The sequence below is a fragment of the Ranitomeya variabilis genome, chromosome 8 (genome assembly GCF_051348905.1).
Source record: "Ranitomeya variabilis isolate aRanVar5 chromosome 8, aRanVar5.hap1, whole genome shotgun sequence".
Lineage (NCBI taxonomy): Eukaryota > Metazoa > Chordata > Amphibia > Anura > Dendrobatidae > Ranitomeya > Ranitomeya variabilis.
Genome location: NC_135239.1, coordinates 160,217,644 through 160,237,597, shown reverse-complemented (window position 1 = coordinate 160,237,597; position 19,954 = coordinate 160,217,644). Strand labels below are relative to the sequence as shown.

The 19,954-nt window shown below is 44.4% G+C and overlaps 1 protein-coding gene across 3 annotated transcripts in view; it reads right to left on the bottom strand.

The window, feature by feature from the left end:
* Positions 1 to 19,954, bottom strand: part of TAB1 (TGF-beta activated kinase 1 (MAP3K7) binding protein 1) — an 88,825-nt gene that overhangs the window by 29,250 nt on the left and 39,621 nt on the right. For all 3 annotated transcript variants that reach the window (XM_077278484.1, XM_077278485.1, XM_077278483.1), the window contains exon 6: positions 7,585 to 7,698. In XM_077278484.1, the coding sequence (XP_077134599.1) occupies positions 7,585 to 7,698 (114 nt within the window). The remainder of the gene's footprint in view (positions 1 to 7,584; positions 7,699 to 19,954) is intronic.

Below are 19,954 nucleotides of genomic sequence, written 5' to 3'. Positions count from 1 at the left end.
GTACCGAACCCGGTACCGAGTACCCCACTGCCCTGGCGGGCGACTCAACTTGGCATCACGGACAAGATGTACCCGGGGGCGAACTGCTGGGGGTGAAACATCCTATAACCCAGAGCCTTATACCGTTTCTTCCTAGATCTGTGATGTGACATCACAACGATGTAAAGCAAGGAACAAGTGGCATTTTGAGAGCAAGATTTTCCATTCTCCCAGAACAAATCTACAATATTACAGTATTGCTGAGAGCTTAGCAAACTCTTGTGTTACGTCTGTTTTGCTTCCTATTCTCTATCTGACCAGGACTCTGCAGGCCTCTGGGTCCTGGGGAACAGTGCATTTTGGGAACGCATGAAGGGTTCGCAATCCAAGTCTCAGACTGGTTGTCGGCTCTACCAACCTGAACATGACAGCTGCATAGAAATACACATCGTCACTCTCAGGTCAGGAGAGCCGCCTGCAGTCTGAGTTTTGCGTTGTGACCTCCGCCTGAGTAATATGGCTGTCTGACTCTCCCCTTAGATTAGGTCATCAATATCTGATCGGTGGGGGTGTGACACCTGGCACTCCTGCTGATCAGCGGTTACCGGCAGTGGCGGGATTTACTCAGTTGTGGCGCGTATAGAGGCTGAGGTTGGGTACTGCTACCTCACTGCGCATGGCATCAAAATCTTGCACATCTACTGTGTTTTCGCAGCCCAGAGCTGCAAAGAATCAAGGGCAGTGCATCCACTATTGTCCACAGAAGAGACAGCAATGTGCATGCGCCAGGACGGCACAAGACTTCACCTCCAACAGCAGAGTAGTGGAGCTAAGCAAAAACCATTCAAGCCCATTAAGGTCATGTCAGGACGGGAATAATGAGAAGAAACAATGCACTTGGTGGCCTCGGCCAGACTGCACTTCACACAGATCCAGATCTCAGTGATGGCACGTCCATATGCCACAAACATGGAAGGTAGGTTTTAACCCGTCTTCTCCACCCTACCTAGCAATGTACAGAGCTTGCTAACCCTAAAGCTGTTTGATTACCCTGAAGCAATCTACAAGGTTATGCAAGTTTTTTTCTCCTGACAGTCAAACCTGTAAGGAAGACTCAGCGATTAGAAAGGTTGGATTGTCATAATTATACCTGCATTCATCTGAACTACATGCTGAGAGAAGACGATGAATACTTTCATGTTCCCATAGGCCCCCCAAATAGATAAAGGCCAAAATTGTGATCTTTTGGCCTCCGTCTCGCTAGTAACCATCTGCGTACTATTTATTTAGCTGTAAAGAAAGGTGCAGCAGATTGCACTTATTTATATATAAGGCAACTGCAAAAAAAACCAAAAAACCTTTAATCGGTTGTCCAGTCATGGTAGGTCATCAATACCCGATCAGTGGGGGTATGACACCAGGCACCAGCAAGAATCAGGTGTTATAAGCTCTGGGTACTGCAAAACATCTCCTATTCTGCAGCACCCGGCAGCGGCCACTACACACTGAATTGAGCCATGTTGTTCCAGCTCTATTCCATGTGTTTATATCTGGTCCTCACTGGAGCTTGTATCAGCTGATCGGCTGGAGTTTGACACCTGACACCCCCACCAATCTAATATTGATGACCTATCCTATGGATACTTTCATCAATATGTGCCGAATGTAAAACCCCTTAAATTGGGCAGTGGGTGTTTTTTTCTGTGAATGGGTCTCTATGATGCAAGGATGTTACGTCATCTATCCACACCTCATGTGATCATGTCATGAACAGTGGCCACAAATGATAAGTGCACTTAGCCTTAAAGGGGTTATTCACCTGTGGAGACAATTTTACTTAAGGTACCTTCACACTAAGCGACTTTACAACGATACCGATAGCGATCCGTGACGTTGCAGCGTCCTGGATAGCGATATCGTTGTGTTTGACACGCAGCAGCGATCTGGATCCCGCTGTGATATCGCTGGTCGTTGCTGAAAGTTCAGAACTTTATTTGGTCGTCAGATCGGCGTGTATCGTCGTGTTTGACAGCAAAAGCAACAATGCCAGCGATGTTTTACAATGGTAACCAGGGTAAATATCGGGTTACTAAGCGCAGGGCCGCGCTTAGTAACCCGATATTTACCCTGGTTACCATTGTAAAAATGAAAAAAAAAAAACACTACATACTCACCCTCTGATGTCTGTCACGTCCCCCGGCGTCCGTGCTGCTGCTCAGAGCTTCCTGCACTGAGTGTGTCAGTGCCGGCCATAAAGCAAAGCACAGCGGTGACGTCACCGCTCTGCTTTAGGGCCGGCGCTTACACAGTGCAGGGAAGCGGACGCCAGGGGACGCGAATGTAAGTATGTAGTGTTTGTTTTTTTACATTTAACACTGGTAACCAGGGTAAACATCGGGTTACTAAGCGCGGCCCTCAGAAGTTAGAGTCAGTTCAAAGGTGGCAACTAGATTATTACAAGGGATGGAAGGCCGCTCATATGGGGAGAGGTTGGAAAAGTTGGGCTTGTTTATCTTAGAAAAAAGACGCCTCGGAGATGTCATTTACATGTATAAATATATGTGTGGCCAGCACAAAACACTGGCACATGACTTATTCCTTCCAAAGACCATACTGAGGATTACGGGGCCCTCAATACGGGTGCAAGAAATGCGATTCCAACAGCTAAACAGGAAAGGGATCTTTAGGCTGTGTTCACACGTTGCAGATTATTCGCGGTTTTTTCATGTTTTTTCCCTATAAAAACGCTATAAAACCGCAAATAATCTGCTTATATTATGCATCCTATCATTTTTAATGAATTCTGCACTTTTTGTACACATGATGCGTTTTTTTCCGCGGTAAAAACGCATCGCGGTAAAAAACGCAGCATGTTCATTAATTTTGCGGTTTTTTTGCGGATTTCCCACTCCAAAATGCATTGGGAAGTGTCCGGAAAAAACCGCGGCAAAAACGCGTCAAAACCGCGGCAAAAACGCGGCAAAATCGCGGCAAAAACGCATGCAGTTTTCTTGCGGATTTCTTGCAGAAAATGTCCGGAATTCTCAGGAATTTTCTGCAAGAAATCCTGAACGTGTGCACATAGCCTTACAGTCAGAGCAGTCAGACTGTGGAATGCCCGACACTATAACAGCATTTAAAAGAGGGCTGGACAATTTCCTTAGTACACATAACATTGCGGGTCGTATGTAATTTAGTGACAAAATGTACAATTGGTGGAGAAAGGTTGAACTTGATGGACCTAGGTCTTTTTTCAACCTATGTAAATGTAGATATACAGTGCCTTGCAAAAATATTCGGCTCCCTGGAACTTTTCAACCTTTTCCCACAGATCGTGCTTCAAACATAAAGATACCAAATGTAAATTTTTGGTGAAGAATCAACAAGTGGAACACAATTGTGAAGTTGAACGAAATTTATTGGTTATTTAAAATTTTTGTGGAAATTCAAAAACTGAAAAGTGGGGCGTGCAATATTATTCGGCCCCTTTAACTTAACACTTTGTTGCGCCACCTTTTGCTGCAAGTCGCTTGGGGTATGTCGCTATCAGTTTTGTACATCGAGAGACTGAAATTCTTGCCCATTCTTCCTTGGCAAACAGCTCGAGCTCAGTGAGGATTGATGGAGATCGTTTGTGAACAGCAGTTTTCAGCTCTTTCCACAGATTCTCAATTGGACTGAGGTCTGGACTTTGACTTGGCCATTCTAACACCTAGATACATTTATTTGTGAACCATTCCATTGTATATTTTGCTTTATGTTTGGGATCATTGTCTTGTTGGAAGACAAATCTCCGTCCCAGTCTCAGGTCTTTTGCAGACTCCAACAGGTTTTCTTCAAGAATGGTCCTGTATTAGGCTCCATCCATCTTCCCATCAATTTTAACCATCTTCCCTGTCCCTGCGGAAGAAAAGCAGGCCCAAACCATGATGCTGCCACCACCATGTTTGACAGTGGGGATGGTGTGTTCAGGGTGATGAGCTGTGTTGCATTTACACCAAACATATCGTTTGGCATTGTTGTCAAAAAGTTCGATTTTGGTTTCATCTGACCAGAGCGCCTTCTTCCACGTTTGGTGTCTCCCAGGTGGCTTGTTGCAAACTTTAAATTACACTTTTTATGGATATCTTTGAGAAATGGCTTTCTTCTTGCCACTCCTCCATAAAGGTCAGATTTGTGCAGTGTATGACTGATTGGTGTCCTATGGACAGACTGTCGCACCTCAGCTGTAGATCTCTGCAGTTCATCCAGAGTGATCATGGGCCTCTTGGCTGCATCTCTGATCAGTCTTCTCCTTGTTTGAGATGAAAGTTTAGAGGGACGGCCGGGTCTTGGTAGATTTGCAGTGGTATGATACTCCTTCCATTTCAATATGATCGCTTGCACAGTGCTCCTTGGGAAGTTTAAAGTTTTGGAAATCATTTTGTATCCAAATCCAGCTTTAAACTTCTCCACAACAGTATCACGGACCTGCCTGTTGTGTTCCTTGGTCTTCATGATGCTTCAAACAGAACCCTGAGACTATCACAGAGCAGGTGCATTTATACGGAGACTTGATTACACACAGGTGGAATATATTTATCATCATTAGGCATTTAGGACAACATTGGATCATTCAGAGATCCACAATGAACTTCTGGAGTGAGTTTACTGCCCTGAAAGTCAATGGGCCAAATAATATTGCACGCCCCACTTTTCAGTTTTTGAATTTCCACAAAAATTTTAAGTAACCAATAAATTTTGTTCAACTTCACAATTGTGTTCCACTTGTTGTTGATTCTTCAACGAAAATTTACATTTGGTATCTTTATGTTTGAAGCATGATATGTGGGAAAAGGTTGAAAATTTCCAGGGGGCCGAATACTTTCGCAAGGCACTGAAACATAGTGCAAGTGTGTCAATTTACTGACAGAACGCAATCTTCTCAGGATTCCAGAGCAGATCCGACCCTCTTTTATTCAGATTCGCTGGATCACACTGGGGTTTATGTGCAAGCCAGAAGTTGGTTTTACAATTCTACAGAGGGTCAGAACGAGGCTCCATAGGCTTACATTATAAAAGCAACTTCTGGCTCACCCATAAACCCAAGTGTGATCCAGCAAGTCAAAACAGAAGTCACGTGGGTGAAAATACGATCGGAACAGCGCTAAAAACCAGGGAAGATGGAAATCGGTTAGTATATTAACACACACTGTTACAGACACATTTACACAGGTTTAGCTAATAGAGAAATTATTGGGAGTGCTTCTTTAAATGCATATATTTGGAACAAAAAAAAAAAATTTCATTTGGGTTTTATTAAAAATTTTGCACCGTTTAGCTTCAGCTGAGAGGAGCTTAAAAAACACAGCTAAAAGACCTACAAGCTCCCCATCAGACTGTCCTGGCCAGCAAACTGAGGGATTTCCAGTTAACTCTTTCAGCAGCCAACATTCAGTGCAGCTTACAGGCTATACAAGGCGAGTGGTGCAACATTTTTAATGAAACCCAATTTAAAAAATGTTTTTTGCCCATAATTACCGTATATACTCGAGTATAAGCCGACCCGAGTATAAGCCGACCCCCCTAATTTTGCCACAAAAAACTGGGAAAACTTATTGACTCGAGTATAAGCCTAGGGTGGAAAATGCAGCAGGTACCGGTGAATTTCAAAATTAAAAATAGATACTCCATACCGTTCATTATGGCCCCATAGATGCTCCACATAAAGCTGTGCCACATATAATGCTCTGCACCGTTCATTATGGCCCGATAGATGCTCCACATAAAGCTGTGCCATATATACAATGCTCTGCACCATTGCCCCATAGATACTCCACATAAAGCTGTGCCATATATACAATGCTCTGCACCGTTGCCCCATAGCTGCGCCATATATATAATGCTCTGCACTGTTGCCCCATAGCTGTGCCATATATACAATGCTCTGCACCGTTGCCCCATAGCTGTGCCATATATACAATGCTCTGCACCGTTGCCCCATAGATAGCTGTGCCATATATATAATGCTCTGCACCGTTGCCCCATAGCTGTGCCATATATATAATGCTCTGCACTGTTGCCCCATAGCTGTGCCATATATATATAATGCTCTGCACCGTTGCCCCATAGCTGTGCCATATAGTGCTCTGCACCGTTGCCTCATAGCTGTGCCATATAGTGCTCTGCACCATTGCCCCATAGCTGTGCCATATATATAATGCTCTGCACCGTTGCCCCATAGCTGTGCCATATAGTGCTCTGCACCGTTGCCCCATAGCTGTGCCATATAGTGCTCTGCACCGTTGCCCCATAGCTGTGCCATATAGTGCTCTGCACCGTTATTGCCCCATAGCTGTGCCATATAGTGCTCTGCACCATTGCCCCATAGCTGTGCCATATAGTGCTCTGCACCATTGCCCCATAGCTGTGCCATATAGTGCTCTGCACCGTTGCCCCATAGCTGTGCCATATAGTGCTCTGCACCATTGCCCCATAGCTGTGCCATATAGTGCTCTGCACCATTGCCCCATAGCTGTGCCATATAGTGCTCTGCACCGTTGCCCCATAGCTGTGCCATATAGTGCTCTGCACCGTTATTGCCCCATAGCTGTGCCATATAGTGCTCTGCACCATTGCCCCATAGCTGTGCCATATAGTGCTCTGCACCATTGCCCCATAGCTGTGCCATATAATGCTCTGCACCGTTGCCCCATAGCTGTGCCATATAGTGCTCTGCACCGTTGCCCCATAGCTGTGCCATATAGTGCTCTGCACCATTGCCCCATAGCTGTGCCATATAATGCTCTGCACCGTTGCCCCATAGCTGTGCCATATAGTGCTCTGCACCGTTGCCCCATAGCTGTGCCATATAGTGCTCTGCACCGTTGCCCCATAGCTGTGCCATATAGTGCTCTGCACCGTCCATTATTGCCCCATAGCTGCTGCTGCTGCTGCAATAAAAAAAAAAAAACACATACTCACCTCTCTTGCTTGCAGCTCCTCGGCGCCATCTTCCCGGCGTCTCTCCGCACTGACTGATCAGGCAGAGGGCGGCGCGCACACTATATGCGTCATCGCGCCCTCTGCCTGAACAGTCAGAGCGGAGAGACGCCGGGAAGATGGCGCGACGCCCGGCGTTGTGGAACGCGGACAGGTGAATATGCGATACTTACCTGCTCCCGGCGTCCCGCTCCTTCCCCCGGACAGCTGGTCTTCGGTGCCGCAGCCTCTTCCTCTATCAGCGGTCACCGGCACCGCTTCATTAGAGAAGTGAATAGGCGGCTCCGCCCCTATGGAGGTGGAGCAGCCTATTCATTTCTCTAATGAGCGGTCCCACGTGACCGCTCAGGGGAAGAGGCTGCGGCACCGAAGACAGTGTGACAGGCAGGGGGAGCGTCAGGAACGCCGGGACTAGGTAAGTATATGACAGTGCTCACCCGCCGACCCCACCACCGATCATGACTCGAGTATAAGCCGAGAGGGGCACTTTCAGCCCAAAAATTTGGGCTGAAAATCTCGGCTTATACTCGAGTATATACGGTACATGCAATTTAATTGAAAAAAATACCCCTTTAACTTGTTTACTGAGTTACAAAACAAATCAAAACTGTTATGTGAACGCACCAAGCTGGGATAATCGGAATATCTCATCTTCATTCTCGGTCGTGTGGTCAGCATTAAGCTGTGTGACCTGCAAGCCGTCCACTGTGGATTTGCATAGCAGAGCTCTGTTGGTACCTGCAAAATAAAAACATGCAGATTTGCTCACCTTCAATACACTTATTTACTGTGACCATTATATAAACTTAACTTACTGTAAAGTTTGCCACAGTAAAAATCAAAATGAAAATGTAATATTAAAACACATCAGATATTACAATAAAAATTCCACATTTTATAAAGATTTAAAAATGAATCTGTCACCAGGTTTTCGCTACCCCAAAAAGTAGTATAAAGTAAGTGGCAAAGACCCGTTTCCAATGAGGTTTCACTTATTGGGCTGCTTGCGGTCATTTTGATAAAATCCCTGTTTTCTCTGCTGTAGATCTAGCAGTTCTCTGAATGCAGAGCTCTGTATAACCCCGCCCACACCACTGATTGGCAGCTTTCTGCCTATGCACAGTGTACACAGAGCTCATGAATATGTAGGTCTATCTGGCAGCAAGTTTACTAGTACTCGAAGCATGATATCCTGCTGATAAAATAATGATTTTATCAAAACTGCACCAAGCACCCCAGTACGTGACACATCACTGGAATCAGGGTCTCTGTTCCTACATTATGCTGCTTTCAGATGACAGATTAGGAACTAACCCGCTTGCTCCAAAATCCTTGTTGGCCTTAGTAGAAACTTACCATTGCAATTGTTTATGTGAAGCCACTGCTCTAATATTGAAGGTGGCCGTCTCCTTTGATTATTTTTACAATGGCTGCCGAAATATTCCCAAAGAAGTAGACTGGAATAATCCTGTAAAGATCGAATATTTGTGGATGCCTTACACACAATATTCTCCAGCATAGTCAAAAGTAGGTCTGATTTCCAAACTCAAATATCCCAGGATATTTTTCTGGGTACGGCTGGTTTTCTGCATGGCTCTCATTTACAGTGATAACTGGCTGATAACACCCGTCCATGGTGTATACGTCTATGGCGCTTCTCATAAACTCATGTTACATTTACAAAACACAGCTGTTTTCACATTGCTATGGGTAAATATACACGGCCACAAATTCATCTTTTCAGGCCTTTTACTGGCTGACACTCCCTGTTCTGCAGAGATCACTAATTTCTCAGAATTCGTATAATTATCACCACAGATAGGATCACAATGACGTGTCCTCTCACACTACATCAGTGTGATAAATGCATGCTCTGGTATCTTTATAAGGTTCAACAGATCCCTGGAGATCCATTTAGTGTACAGATACCAAACCAGTGTCCTTTTGGCCTATGTTTACCAGGTATATGGCAGAATTTCATTTGTTTTCCTGTATGGATAGGGCAGCTTTACATAGTACAAGTCAGTGGCATCCATTCAATACAGCTAAAGTTGAACTTTATTCAACCTACCTATGTTACAAAGCGGAAATCCAACTTTGGACACAGTGTGAGGAGAGGTGAACACATATTATAAATGTAGAAGCAGGTAACACAGGATTCACCATTCCTAAGAAGTGATGTGGATTTCTCCCCCTCCACTGATCACAGAGCATGCTCAGATCACGCCCCCATAGAAGTCAATGACCATCTTCAGACTCTTGATACCCATGTTATGATGATAACAGCGCACAACATAGATGCCACCAACATCATGCACGGAAAACCAAATAAAGAAATAAATAAATGGACAACCGTTCAAGAAAAAAACAGATTGGTAATAAAATATTTTAGTATCTGGTTTTAATTAGTTAAAAAAATATAGATTTATACCTTCCCTTTAACCCATCCTTGACATCTGCCATATCTGACAGGAAGGACTTCTCACAAATAGTTGTAAAGTAAAATACACTTCGCACATTTAATACCTTAGAAACCGTGGAAAATAGTGTCTGCAGCATCTAAGTGGCAAGGAGATCATCCTCTCTTTAACCCCTTAACCCCAGAGCCATTTTCCATTTTTTTTTTTTGCTTCTTCCCAGAGCCATAACTTTTTTTATTTTTCGGTCATAATAGCCACATGAGTGTTTGTTTTTGCAGCACAAGTTGTAGTTTTGAAAGACACCATTGGTTTTAACATATCGTGTACTGGAAAATGGGAAAAAAATTCTAAGTGTGGTGAAATTGCAAAAAAAGTGCAATTCCATAGTTTTATTTGCTTTTGTTTTTTTACCATGCTCAATAAATGCTAAAACTGACCTGCCATTGTGATTCTCCAGGTCATGCAGAGTTCATAGACACCAAAAATATCTAGGTTCTTTTATATTTAAGTGGTGAAAAAAAAAATTCCAAAATATGTTTTTTGTTTTTTTTTTATTTTAAAAAGAGGCATCATTTTCCGAGACCTGTAGCCTCTCCATGTTTGTGATCTGGGGCTGGGTGAGAGCTTATTTTTTGCACAACGAGCTGATGTTTTATTGATACCATTTAGGTGTAGATACATTGTTTTGATCGCCCGTTATTGCATTTCATTGTAAAATCGCAGCAACCCAAAAAAAACATAATTCTGGCGTTTTTAATTTTTTTTTCGCTAAGCCGTTTAGCAATCAGGTTAATCCTTTTTTTATTTTATCAATAGATCGGGCGCTTCTAAATGCGGCAATACCAAATTTGTGTAGATTTGATTTTTTTTTTTCTTGTTTTATTTTGAATGGGGCGAAACTGGGGGTGAATTGAACGTTTATATATTTTTTTTAAACTTTTTTTTTTTTTTTTTTTTTTACTTTTTGCATGCTTCAATAATTTCCATAGGAGACTAGAAGATGCAATACTTTGATTGCTTCTGTTACACACACGCGATGATCGCGGTGCTCACCGCAGTCAGGCAATGACAACCACAGAGGTCTGCTGCAGACCTCTGATTGTCATGCCGACCCATCGGTGACCCGCAATCATGTGACGGGGTCACCGATGGGCGTGATTAGTGATGCGCTTCCTGTAAGAACAAGTTAAATGTTGCTGTCAGAGATTGATAATAGCGACATTTAACTATCGGCTGTTACGGGCACATGTCAGCTAATCTAATAGTATGGGCGTCACTAATAGGCTATAAGCCAGACACCTTGCACTACTTGTGTGTGATCAGTGCCCTATAGATGCCTTTTTGTGTGCAATTTTAATATTATGCATTCACCCTCCCTCATGGACTGGTAGATTGCGAGTGGTTGTCTCATCAGTATTTTGCACCAGTGCTGCCTCCATCTTTATTATGTGGGTTTGCTGTATCCTGAGAGTGCATTAGTTTCTGTGACCTGGGCAGGTAAATACTATTGCCTTTTTTGCTGTGTTAAAGAGAATGAAATATATATTTTATATATATACACTCACTGGCCACTTTATTAGGTACACTTGTCCAACTTCTTGTTAACACTTAATTTCTAATCAGCCAATCTCCTGCAGTTCAAACCGAGCATCAGTATGGGGAAGAAAGGTGATTTGAGTGCCTTTGAACGTGGCATGGTTGTTGGTGCCAGAAGGGCTGGTCTGAGTATTTCAGAAACTGCTGATCTACTGGGATTTTCACGCACAACCATCTCTAGGGTTTACAGAGAATGGTCCGAAAAAGAAAAAAAATCCAGTGAGCGGCAGTTCTGTGGGCGGAAATGCCTTGTTGATGCCAGAGGTCAGAGGAGAATGGGCAGACTGGTTCGAGCTGATAGAAAGGCAACAGTGACTCAAATCGCCACCCGTTACAACCAAGGTAGGCCTAAGAGCATCTCTGAACGCACAGTGCGTCGAACTTTGAGGCAGATGGGCTACAGCAGCAGAAGACCACACCGGGTACCACTCCTTTCAGCTAAGAACAGGAAACTGAGGCTACAATTTGTACAAGCTCATCGAAATTGGACAGTAGAAGATTGGAAAAACGTTGCTTGGTCTGATGAGTCTCGATTTCTGCTGCGACATTCGGATGGTAGGGTCAGAATTTGGCGTAAACAACATGAAAGCATGGATCCATCCTGCCTTGTATGGAGCATCTTTGGGATGTGCAGCCGACAAATCTGCGGCAACTGTGTGATGCCATCATGTCAATATGGACCAAAATCTCTGAGGAATGCTTCCAGCACCTTGTTTAATCTATGCCACGAAGAATTGAGGCAGTTCTGAAGGCAGAAGGGGGTCCAACCCGTTACTAGCATGGTGTACCTAATAAAGTGGCCGGTGAGTGTGTATATATATATATATAGGCTTGAGAAAGGCTCAGTGTGAGCCGAAACGTCGCACAGAGATGTGGGCTGAATAAATTTCACATTTTTTCACCCTGAAAAGGATTTGGAGTGCTGCCTTCTTTTTCTATTTTTGTATACATGTTGGGTAGATATATGGACTATTCTATCCAGGAGGCTAGGCACCCACCGGTGAGCATTGTGCTGTTCCTTTTTTTACTCTATTTTTCTTATTATATATATATATATATATATATATATATATATATATATATATATATATATATATATATATATATATATATATATATAAATATAACGCTGGGAGCGTCACTCTGTCCGAAGCCTTTATAGACTGCGCAAGAGCCGGCGCAGTATGGACCCCACAGAGTGACGCTCCCAGGAGATCGCGGTATGCGTAAGCACTGAACGCACACCGCGATCTCCAACGGAGAAGCAGGGACGAGCCAGGAGGGTGAGTATGCTATATTTACCTGTCCCCCGTTCCACCGATGCGCGCTGCTCCGTCCTCCACATCCTCTGCCTGTGACGTTCAGTTCAGAGGGCACGATGACGCGCTTAATGCGCGCCGCCCTCTGACTGAACAGTCACAGCCAGAGGATGTGGAGGATGGAGCAGCGCGCATCGATGGAACGGGGGATAGGTAAATATAGCAAGTGCCGGGGGCCTGGGCTAGCGGTGACTCCGACACCTGACCCCCACAGCGCGCCGGTGTCCCCGCCTGCTCAGGCCCCCAGCACTCGGCGCCCAGCACAGCCACGCACAGCCGCCGGCGCCCAGCACAGCCACGCACAGCCGCCCGCACTCACCACAGCCACGCACAGCCGCCCGCACTCACCACAGCCACGCACAGCCGCCCGCACTCACCACAGCCACGCACAGCCGCCCGCACTCACCACAGCCGCCCGCACTCACCACAGCCGCCCGCACTCACCACAGCCGCCCGCACTCACCACAGCCGCCCGCACTCACCACAGCCGCCCGCACTCACCACAGCCGCCCGCACTCACCACAGCCGCCCGCACTCACCACAGCCGCCCGCACTCACCACAGCCGCCCGCACTCACCACAGCCGCCCGCACTCACCACAGCCGCCCGCACTCACCACAGCCGCCCGCACTCACCACAGCCGCCCGCACTCACCACAGCCGCCCGCACTCGGGCAGTAGAGCCGGAGAGAGAAAGATGGGAGCAACATATGGCAGAATGGAAACAGGAACAGGCAGAATGGGTGCAGCACATTACAACAGAATGGGGGCGCAGGATGGGAGCAGCACATGATAGAATGGGGGCACGGGATGGGAGCAGCACATGACAGAATGGGGGCGCGGGATGGGAGCAGCACATGACAGAATGATTGCGCACGATGGGAGCAGCATATATCAGAATGGGGGCGCACACATGACAGGATGGGAGCACATGACAGGATGGGGTGCAGGATGGGAGCACATGACAGGATGGGAGCAGCACATGACAGAATGGGGGCACAGGATGGGAGCAGCACATGACAGAATGGGGGCACACACATGACAAGATGGGGGTGTAGGATGGAGCAGCATATGACAGGATGGGGGAGCAGGATGGGAGCACATGACAGGATGGGGACGCAGGATGGAGCAGCACATGATAGGATGGGGGCGCAGGATGGAGCAGCACATGACAGGATGGGAGAGCAAGACGGGAGCAGCACATACCAGGATGGAGACCATATACCAATATAAATGCTCGCCACCCGGGCGTAGAACGGGTTCAATAGCTAGTATATATATATATATATATATATATATATATATATATATATATATATATATATATATATATATATATATATATATATATATATATATATATATATATATAAAAAAAGCCAACCAGCACTCCTAATGTGAACACGTGCAAAGCTGCAAACTGCATCATATAGATAAAAAAGAACACAGCAGCACATGTACATGAATCTAGGCCATGTGAAAACACAGACAAATATTCAATATGAACTATACTTCTCAAAAATATTTTTCACAAATGTTTTCAAAAATTTTTCTTCATAAAACTTACAGTAATGGATGAAATGAAGATTCTTAGCGCATAAATTGGCCAATTCATGTGTGCCCATCAACCACAAAATTTGTGAAAAATATTTTTGAGAAGTATAGTTCATATTGAATATTTGTCTGTGTTTTCACATGGACTAGATTCATGTACATGTGCTGCTGTGTTCTTTTTTAGCTATATGATGCAGTTTGCAGCTTTGCACGAGTTCACATTAGGAGTGCTGGTTGGCTCTTTTTTCTCTATTTAGTTATTGGATGTGGCTGCATCCAGACTGATCTTGCACTCCTCCCATTGACCTTGCAGGTGGCGGTAATCAACTACCTGCCCATAAATTGTAGGTTTAGCCCAGAGTGACATGTTTTGTCCATAGTTGTAGGCTGGTGGCCCAAAAGTGGCATGTAGGGTAGAGTAGGACCCATCAGGGGGAGATCACCTTGCTGTGGTTGATGGGTACACATGAATTGGCCAATTTATGCGCTAAGAATCTTCATTTCATCTATTACTGTAAGTTTTATGAAAAATATTTTTTGAAAAAATTTATGAAAAATATTTTTGAGAAGTATAGTTCATATTGAATATTTGTCTGTGTTTTCACATGGCCTAGATTCATGTACATGTGCTGCTGTGTTATATATATATATATACACATACATACACACACACACACAGTGCCTTGAGAAAGTATTCGGCCCCCTTGTACTTTTCGACCTTTTCCCACATATGCTTCAAACATAAAGATACCAAATGTAAATTGTTGGTGAAGAACAAGTGGAACATAATTGTGAAGTTGAACGAAATTTATTGGTTATTTAAAATTTTTTGGGAAATTCAAAAAACTGAAAAGTGGGGCGTGCAATATTATTTGGCCCCTTTACTTTCAGTGCAGCAAACTCACTCCAGAAGTTCATTGTGGATCTCTGAATGATCCAATGTTGTCCTAAATGCCTAAAGATGATAAATATAATCCACCTGTGTGTAATCAAGTCTCCGTATAAATGCACCTGCTCTGTGATAGTCTCAGGGTTCTGTTTGAAGCATCATGAAGACCAAGGAACACAACAGGCAGGTCCGTGATACTGTTGTGGAGACGTTTAAAGCTGGATTTGGATACAAAATGATTTCCAAAACTTTAAACATCCCAAGGAGCACTGTGCAAGCAATCATATTGAAATGGAAAGAGTATCATACCACTGCAAATCTACCAAGACCTGGCCGTCCCTCTAAACTTTCATCTCAAAAAAGGAGAAGACTGATCAGAGATGCAGCCAAGAGGCCCATGATCACTCTGGAAGAACTGCAGAGATCTACAGCTGAGGTGGGACAGTCTGTCCATAGGACACCAATCGGTCGTACACTGCACAAATATGGCCTTTATGGAAGATTTGCAAGAAGAAAGCCATTTCTAACTTTTTGGCAACAATGCCAAACGATATGTTTGGCGTAAAGGCAACACAGCTCATCATGGCTTGAGCCTGCTTTTCTTCAGCAGGATCAGGGAAGATGGTTAAAATTGATGGGAAGATGGATGGAGCCAAATACAGGACCATTCTTGAAGAAAACCTTTTGGAGTCTGCAAAAGACCTGAGACTGGGACGGGGATTTGTCTTCCAACAAGACAATGATCCCAAACATAAAGCAAAATCTACAATGGAATGGTTCACAAATAAACGTATCCAGGTGTTAGAATGGCCAAGTCAAAGTCCAGACCTCAATCCAATCGAGAATCTATGGAAAGAGCCGGAAAACTGGTGTTCACAAACGATCTCCATCAAACCTCTCTGAGCTTGAGCTGTTTGCCAAGGAAGAATGGGCAAGAATTTCAGTCTCTCGATGTACAAAACTGATAGAGACATCGCTAGAGACATACCCCAAGCGATTTGCAGCTGTAATCTCAGCAAAAGGTGGCCCAACAAAGTATTAAGTTACAGGGGCGAATAATATTGCACCCCCCACTTTTCAGTTTTTGAATTTCCACATTATGCAAATTGTGTCTTCAGAGAGGGAGAGAGCTAGAACTCTAGTGCCACCTATTGGAAGGTAGCAATCCTACAAGTCAATGTTGATTCTTTAACGAGCCGTGTCACATGACTTAGGATAATAGCCAAACCAGAATCTCAATTTGCAGACACTGTGTTTCGGGGGTACTGTCCCTCATCAGTGCAAAGCGGAGATCTGGTTTGGCTGTGTGAGAGGCGTCAGACAGTTATCCAAGTAGTATCTTTTCTCCTTGAGGAGATCGACAAGCTAAGGCTACGTTCACATTTGCATTGTGCGGCGCAGCGTCGGCGACGCAACGCACAACGCATGCAAAACGCATGCACAACGCAGCGTTTTGTGACGCATGCGTTTATTTTTTGCATGATTTTTGGCGCAGAAAAAACTGCATCATGCAGCGTCCTCTGCGCCCTGACAATTGCGCCAAAATGACGCATGCGTCACAAAACGCAAGACAACGCATGTCCATGCGCCCCCCATGTTAAATATAGGGGCGCATGACGCATACGTCGCCGCGGCTGCGCCCGACGCTGCGCCGCACAACGCTAATGTGAATGTAGCCTAAGCATGCCGAGATGAGGAGACTTAGAGCTGCAATGCTCCTCTGGGTAATATGCTTATTATACAAATTGTCTCTTCAGAGAGGAAGAGAGCTAGAACTCTAGTGCCACATTGACTTGTAGGATTGCTACCTTCCAATAGGTGGCACTAGAGTTCTAGCTCTCTTCCTCTCTGAAGAGGCAATTTGTATAATTAGCATATTACCCAGAGAAGCGTTGCGGCTTTAAGTCTCCTCATCTCGGCATGCTTAACATGTCGATCTCCGCAAGGAGAAACTATACTTCTTGAATTTCCACAAAAATTTCAAATACCCAATAACTCTTGTTCAACTTCACATTGTGTTCCACTTGTTGATGATTCTTCACCAAAAATTTACATTTGGTATCGTTATGTTTGAAGCATGATATGTGGGAAAAGGTTGAAAAGTTCAAGGGGAACGAATACAGCTCAAATGATGGAACAATGAAAACATCACAGGTCTCAAAAGTAGGTGAAGCTAACTTTTAAATCACTTTAATTTAAAAAAAAAATCCTTATTGTGCTATTGTTTTTTTCTCTCCTTCTTCCAAGAGCCATAACTTTATTTTTCCATCAACCAGTTGTTTTTTTTGTGAGAAAACTTTTTTTATAGCGAAAAAATGAGATAAAACCGCGAAAAAACCACATCCATTAAGCATCCTATTAATAGAATGCAATCCGCAATTTTTGTGCACATGTTGCGTTTTTTTCCGCGAAAAAACACATCGCTGTATAAAACGCATGTTCATTAATTTTGCGTTTTTTTAGCGGATTTCACGCTATTTAATACATTGGGAAGCTCCGGAAAAAAACGCGAAAATTCCGCACAAAAACGCGCAAAAAACGAATGCGGTTTCCTGTGGAAAAAGTCCGGTTTTGTTCAGGAGATTTCTGCAAAGAATCCTGACGTGTGCACATAGCCAAAGTGTTATCAATCACCGCCAGGATTAGAAATGTGACAGAAAACAACACCAGGTTCAGCTATACTACCAGATGTTACCTAATGAGAACAAAGAGAATATAGGAGTATACTGGGTATTCAAATTTATTAGATATACAAAGTGTAAATACACACATAGACTGCATAAATATAGAACATATATAAAATACATATAAAGTGCATAAGGATGAAGACAAATATCCCCCAGGTGAACGGAGCCCGGGTAGTCACTCAGTCTGCAAACCAAGGCAGACTAATCTAATATATAAAGCTGAATGTGTATGTGTGTATGTCCGGGATTGGCATCTGAACCGTCGCAGCTACAGCCACAAAATTTTGCACAGTCACATGTCTGGACCCCGAGAGCGTCATAGGCTATGTTGTGAGGTGAAATTTTAACCCCGCGCTTTCCAATTCACCAAACAATTTTGCCCCTATCTACATAATGGGGAAAAAATGAAAGGAAAAGTGTTGGAGGCAAATTAACAGCTGCCAGATGTGAACAAGGGGGACTTAAAGAATGAGAGCGATGGCGCCAAAGAGTATATACTGTACAGTTGCTAAGGTGGGGCCCCGACATGGGATAATCACCACACCACCACAGGGATATGAACACACACACAAAATGTGCCACACACTACTACGTGCTCGAACACATATATCACCCTCAGCGCACATTTCACCACACATACACCAACCTCGCCACATGAAAGTAGAAACACAAAACTCGCCACGCGCAAAACTCTCCACATGCAAAACTCGCCACACGTGCAAAACTCACCTCATGGAAAACTCGCCACACGCAAAACTTGCACACGCGGAAAAATTTCCACATGCACAAAAGTTGCAACACATGCAAAAGTTCCCTCACACAAAACTTGCACATACTCAAAAGGCACCACACATAAAACTCGCCACGCGCAAAACTCGCCACGCGCAAAACTTGCTGCACACAACTTGCTACACTAACCTGTCACATGCAACTCGACACACAAAAAGTTGCTACACGCATGTCGCCACACAAAACTCATCTCACAAAAGTCGCTACATGCATGTCGCCACACGCAACTCAACACACACAACTTGACACACGAAACTCGCCCTAAAACACACACAAGTCTGGTATTATCCTTCAAAAATAAAAATCTGATTAATAAGCAGACAAACTACAAGAGCAACAAATGTACCATATAGGAATCCGGCAGCTGTCAGTCACATGACCAGTCTATTATGTGTATGTGTGAGCTAATATATACTGCCAGGGGGTGGGCTTACTGTTGGCTAGGGATTTATCAGGCTGCCAATTTAGCTTACAAATACTGAGGTAAAAATACTGACCAAATAACGTGTGAACGAGGTCTAATACAGGAGATGGCATACAGATATATACTATATACAGGAGGAGATGACACACAGGTATATACTATTTACAGGGGAGATGACACACAGCAGGTATATACTATATACAGGGGAGATGACATACAGGTATATACTATATACAGGAGATGACATACAGGTGTATACTATATATAAGGTAGATGACAAACATGTATATACTGAGGTGATAATGAGAGGTGTGAGGTGAAAATGAAAAGGTGTGAGTGCAAAATGAGAGGAGTGAGGGAAAATAGTGGAGTGATCGGAAAATGACAGATGTGAGGTCGAAAATGACAAGTGTTAGGGGGGAATGAGAGGAGTGAGGGGGAAAATAAGAGGAGTGAGGGGGAAAATGAGAGGTGTGAGGGAGAAAATAAGAGATGTGAGGGGGAAAATGAAAGATGTGATGGGGAAAATGAGAGGCGTGATGGGAAAATAAGAGAAGTGAGGTGCTATAACTAACCACAGATATTTACTATGCCCAGGCAACGCCGGGCTCTTCAGCTAGTAATGTATAAAGCCGCAAGACACCACCTAAATACAAAGTGCAATGAAGTGACACAAAGTCACTACTAGTAGGCAATACGGGGTGTGCTTACCGCAAATGAGGTGGGCAAACCAGGACACCGAGCTGGGACCAAGGTGGAACGACCCCCGACGCGCGTTTCGCTTGAGTAGTTAGCTGCTTTCTCAAGGGGATGGATGACAGAGCCGGGAAGGACCTTAATATGGGCCGGACTCAGAGCATGTGACGTCTCACATGCTGAGAGGCGGCCAATAGTAGGCGGCAGAGGCGGCGCATGCGCGGATCGGACCGCAGGTCCTGCGACCAGAAGCGGTGTCCAGCGTCACAGCGTGTGAGCGGGGAAAAGCCCCGGTCACACGTGGGAGGCAATACTGACGCCGCTCTGGGGCAGGAACCGGCAGGTCAGGCCGACGCACGCGCACTGCCACCAATGTACAGGGAAATGGTGGTACTAAACAAGCCAAAGGCATTATAGGAGGGACCGGGAATATGCTATACCCACTGGTGTGACATAATAGATCCATAGATCGGGGCATAACACCCCCGCACATACACAGAAGACAGTCAACTGAAGGATAGAGACAGATAGCATCATAAGATGTATGAGGTATTACATATAACAAATACAGCATCTTCTGAATAATATTACGAAGTGCATTCTGTCTCTCCTTGTGGGCGTA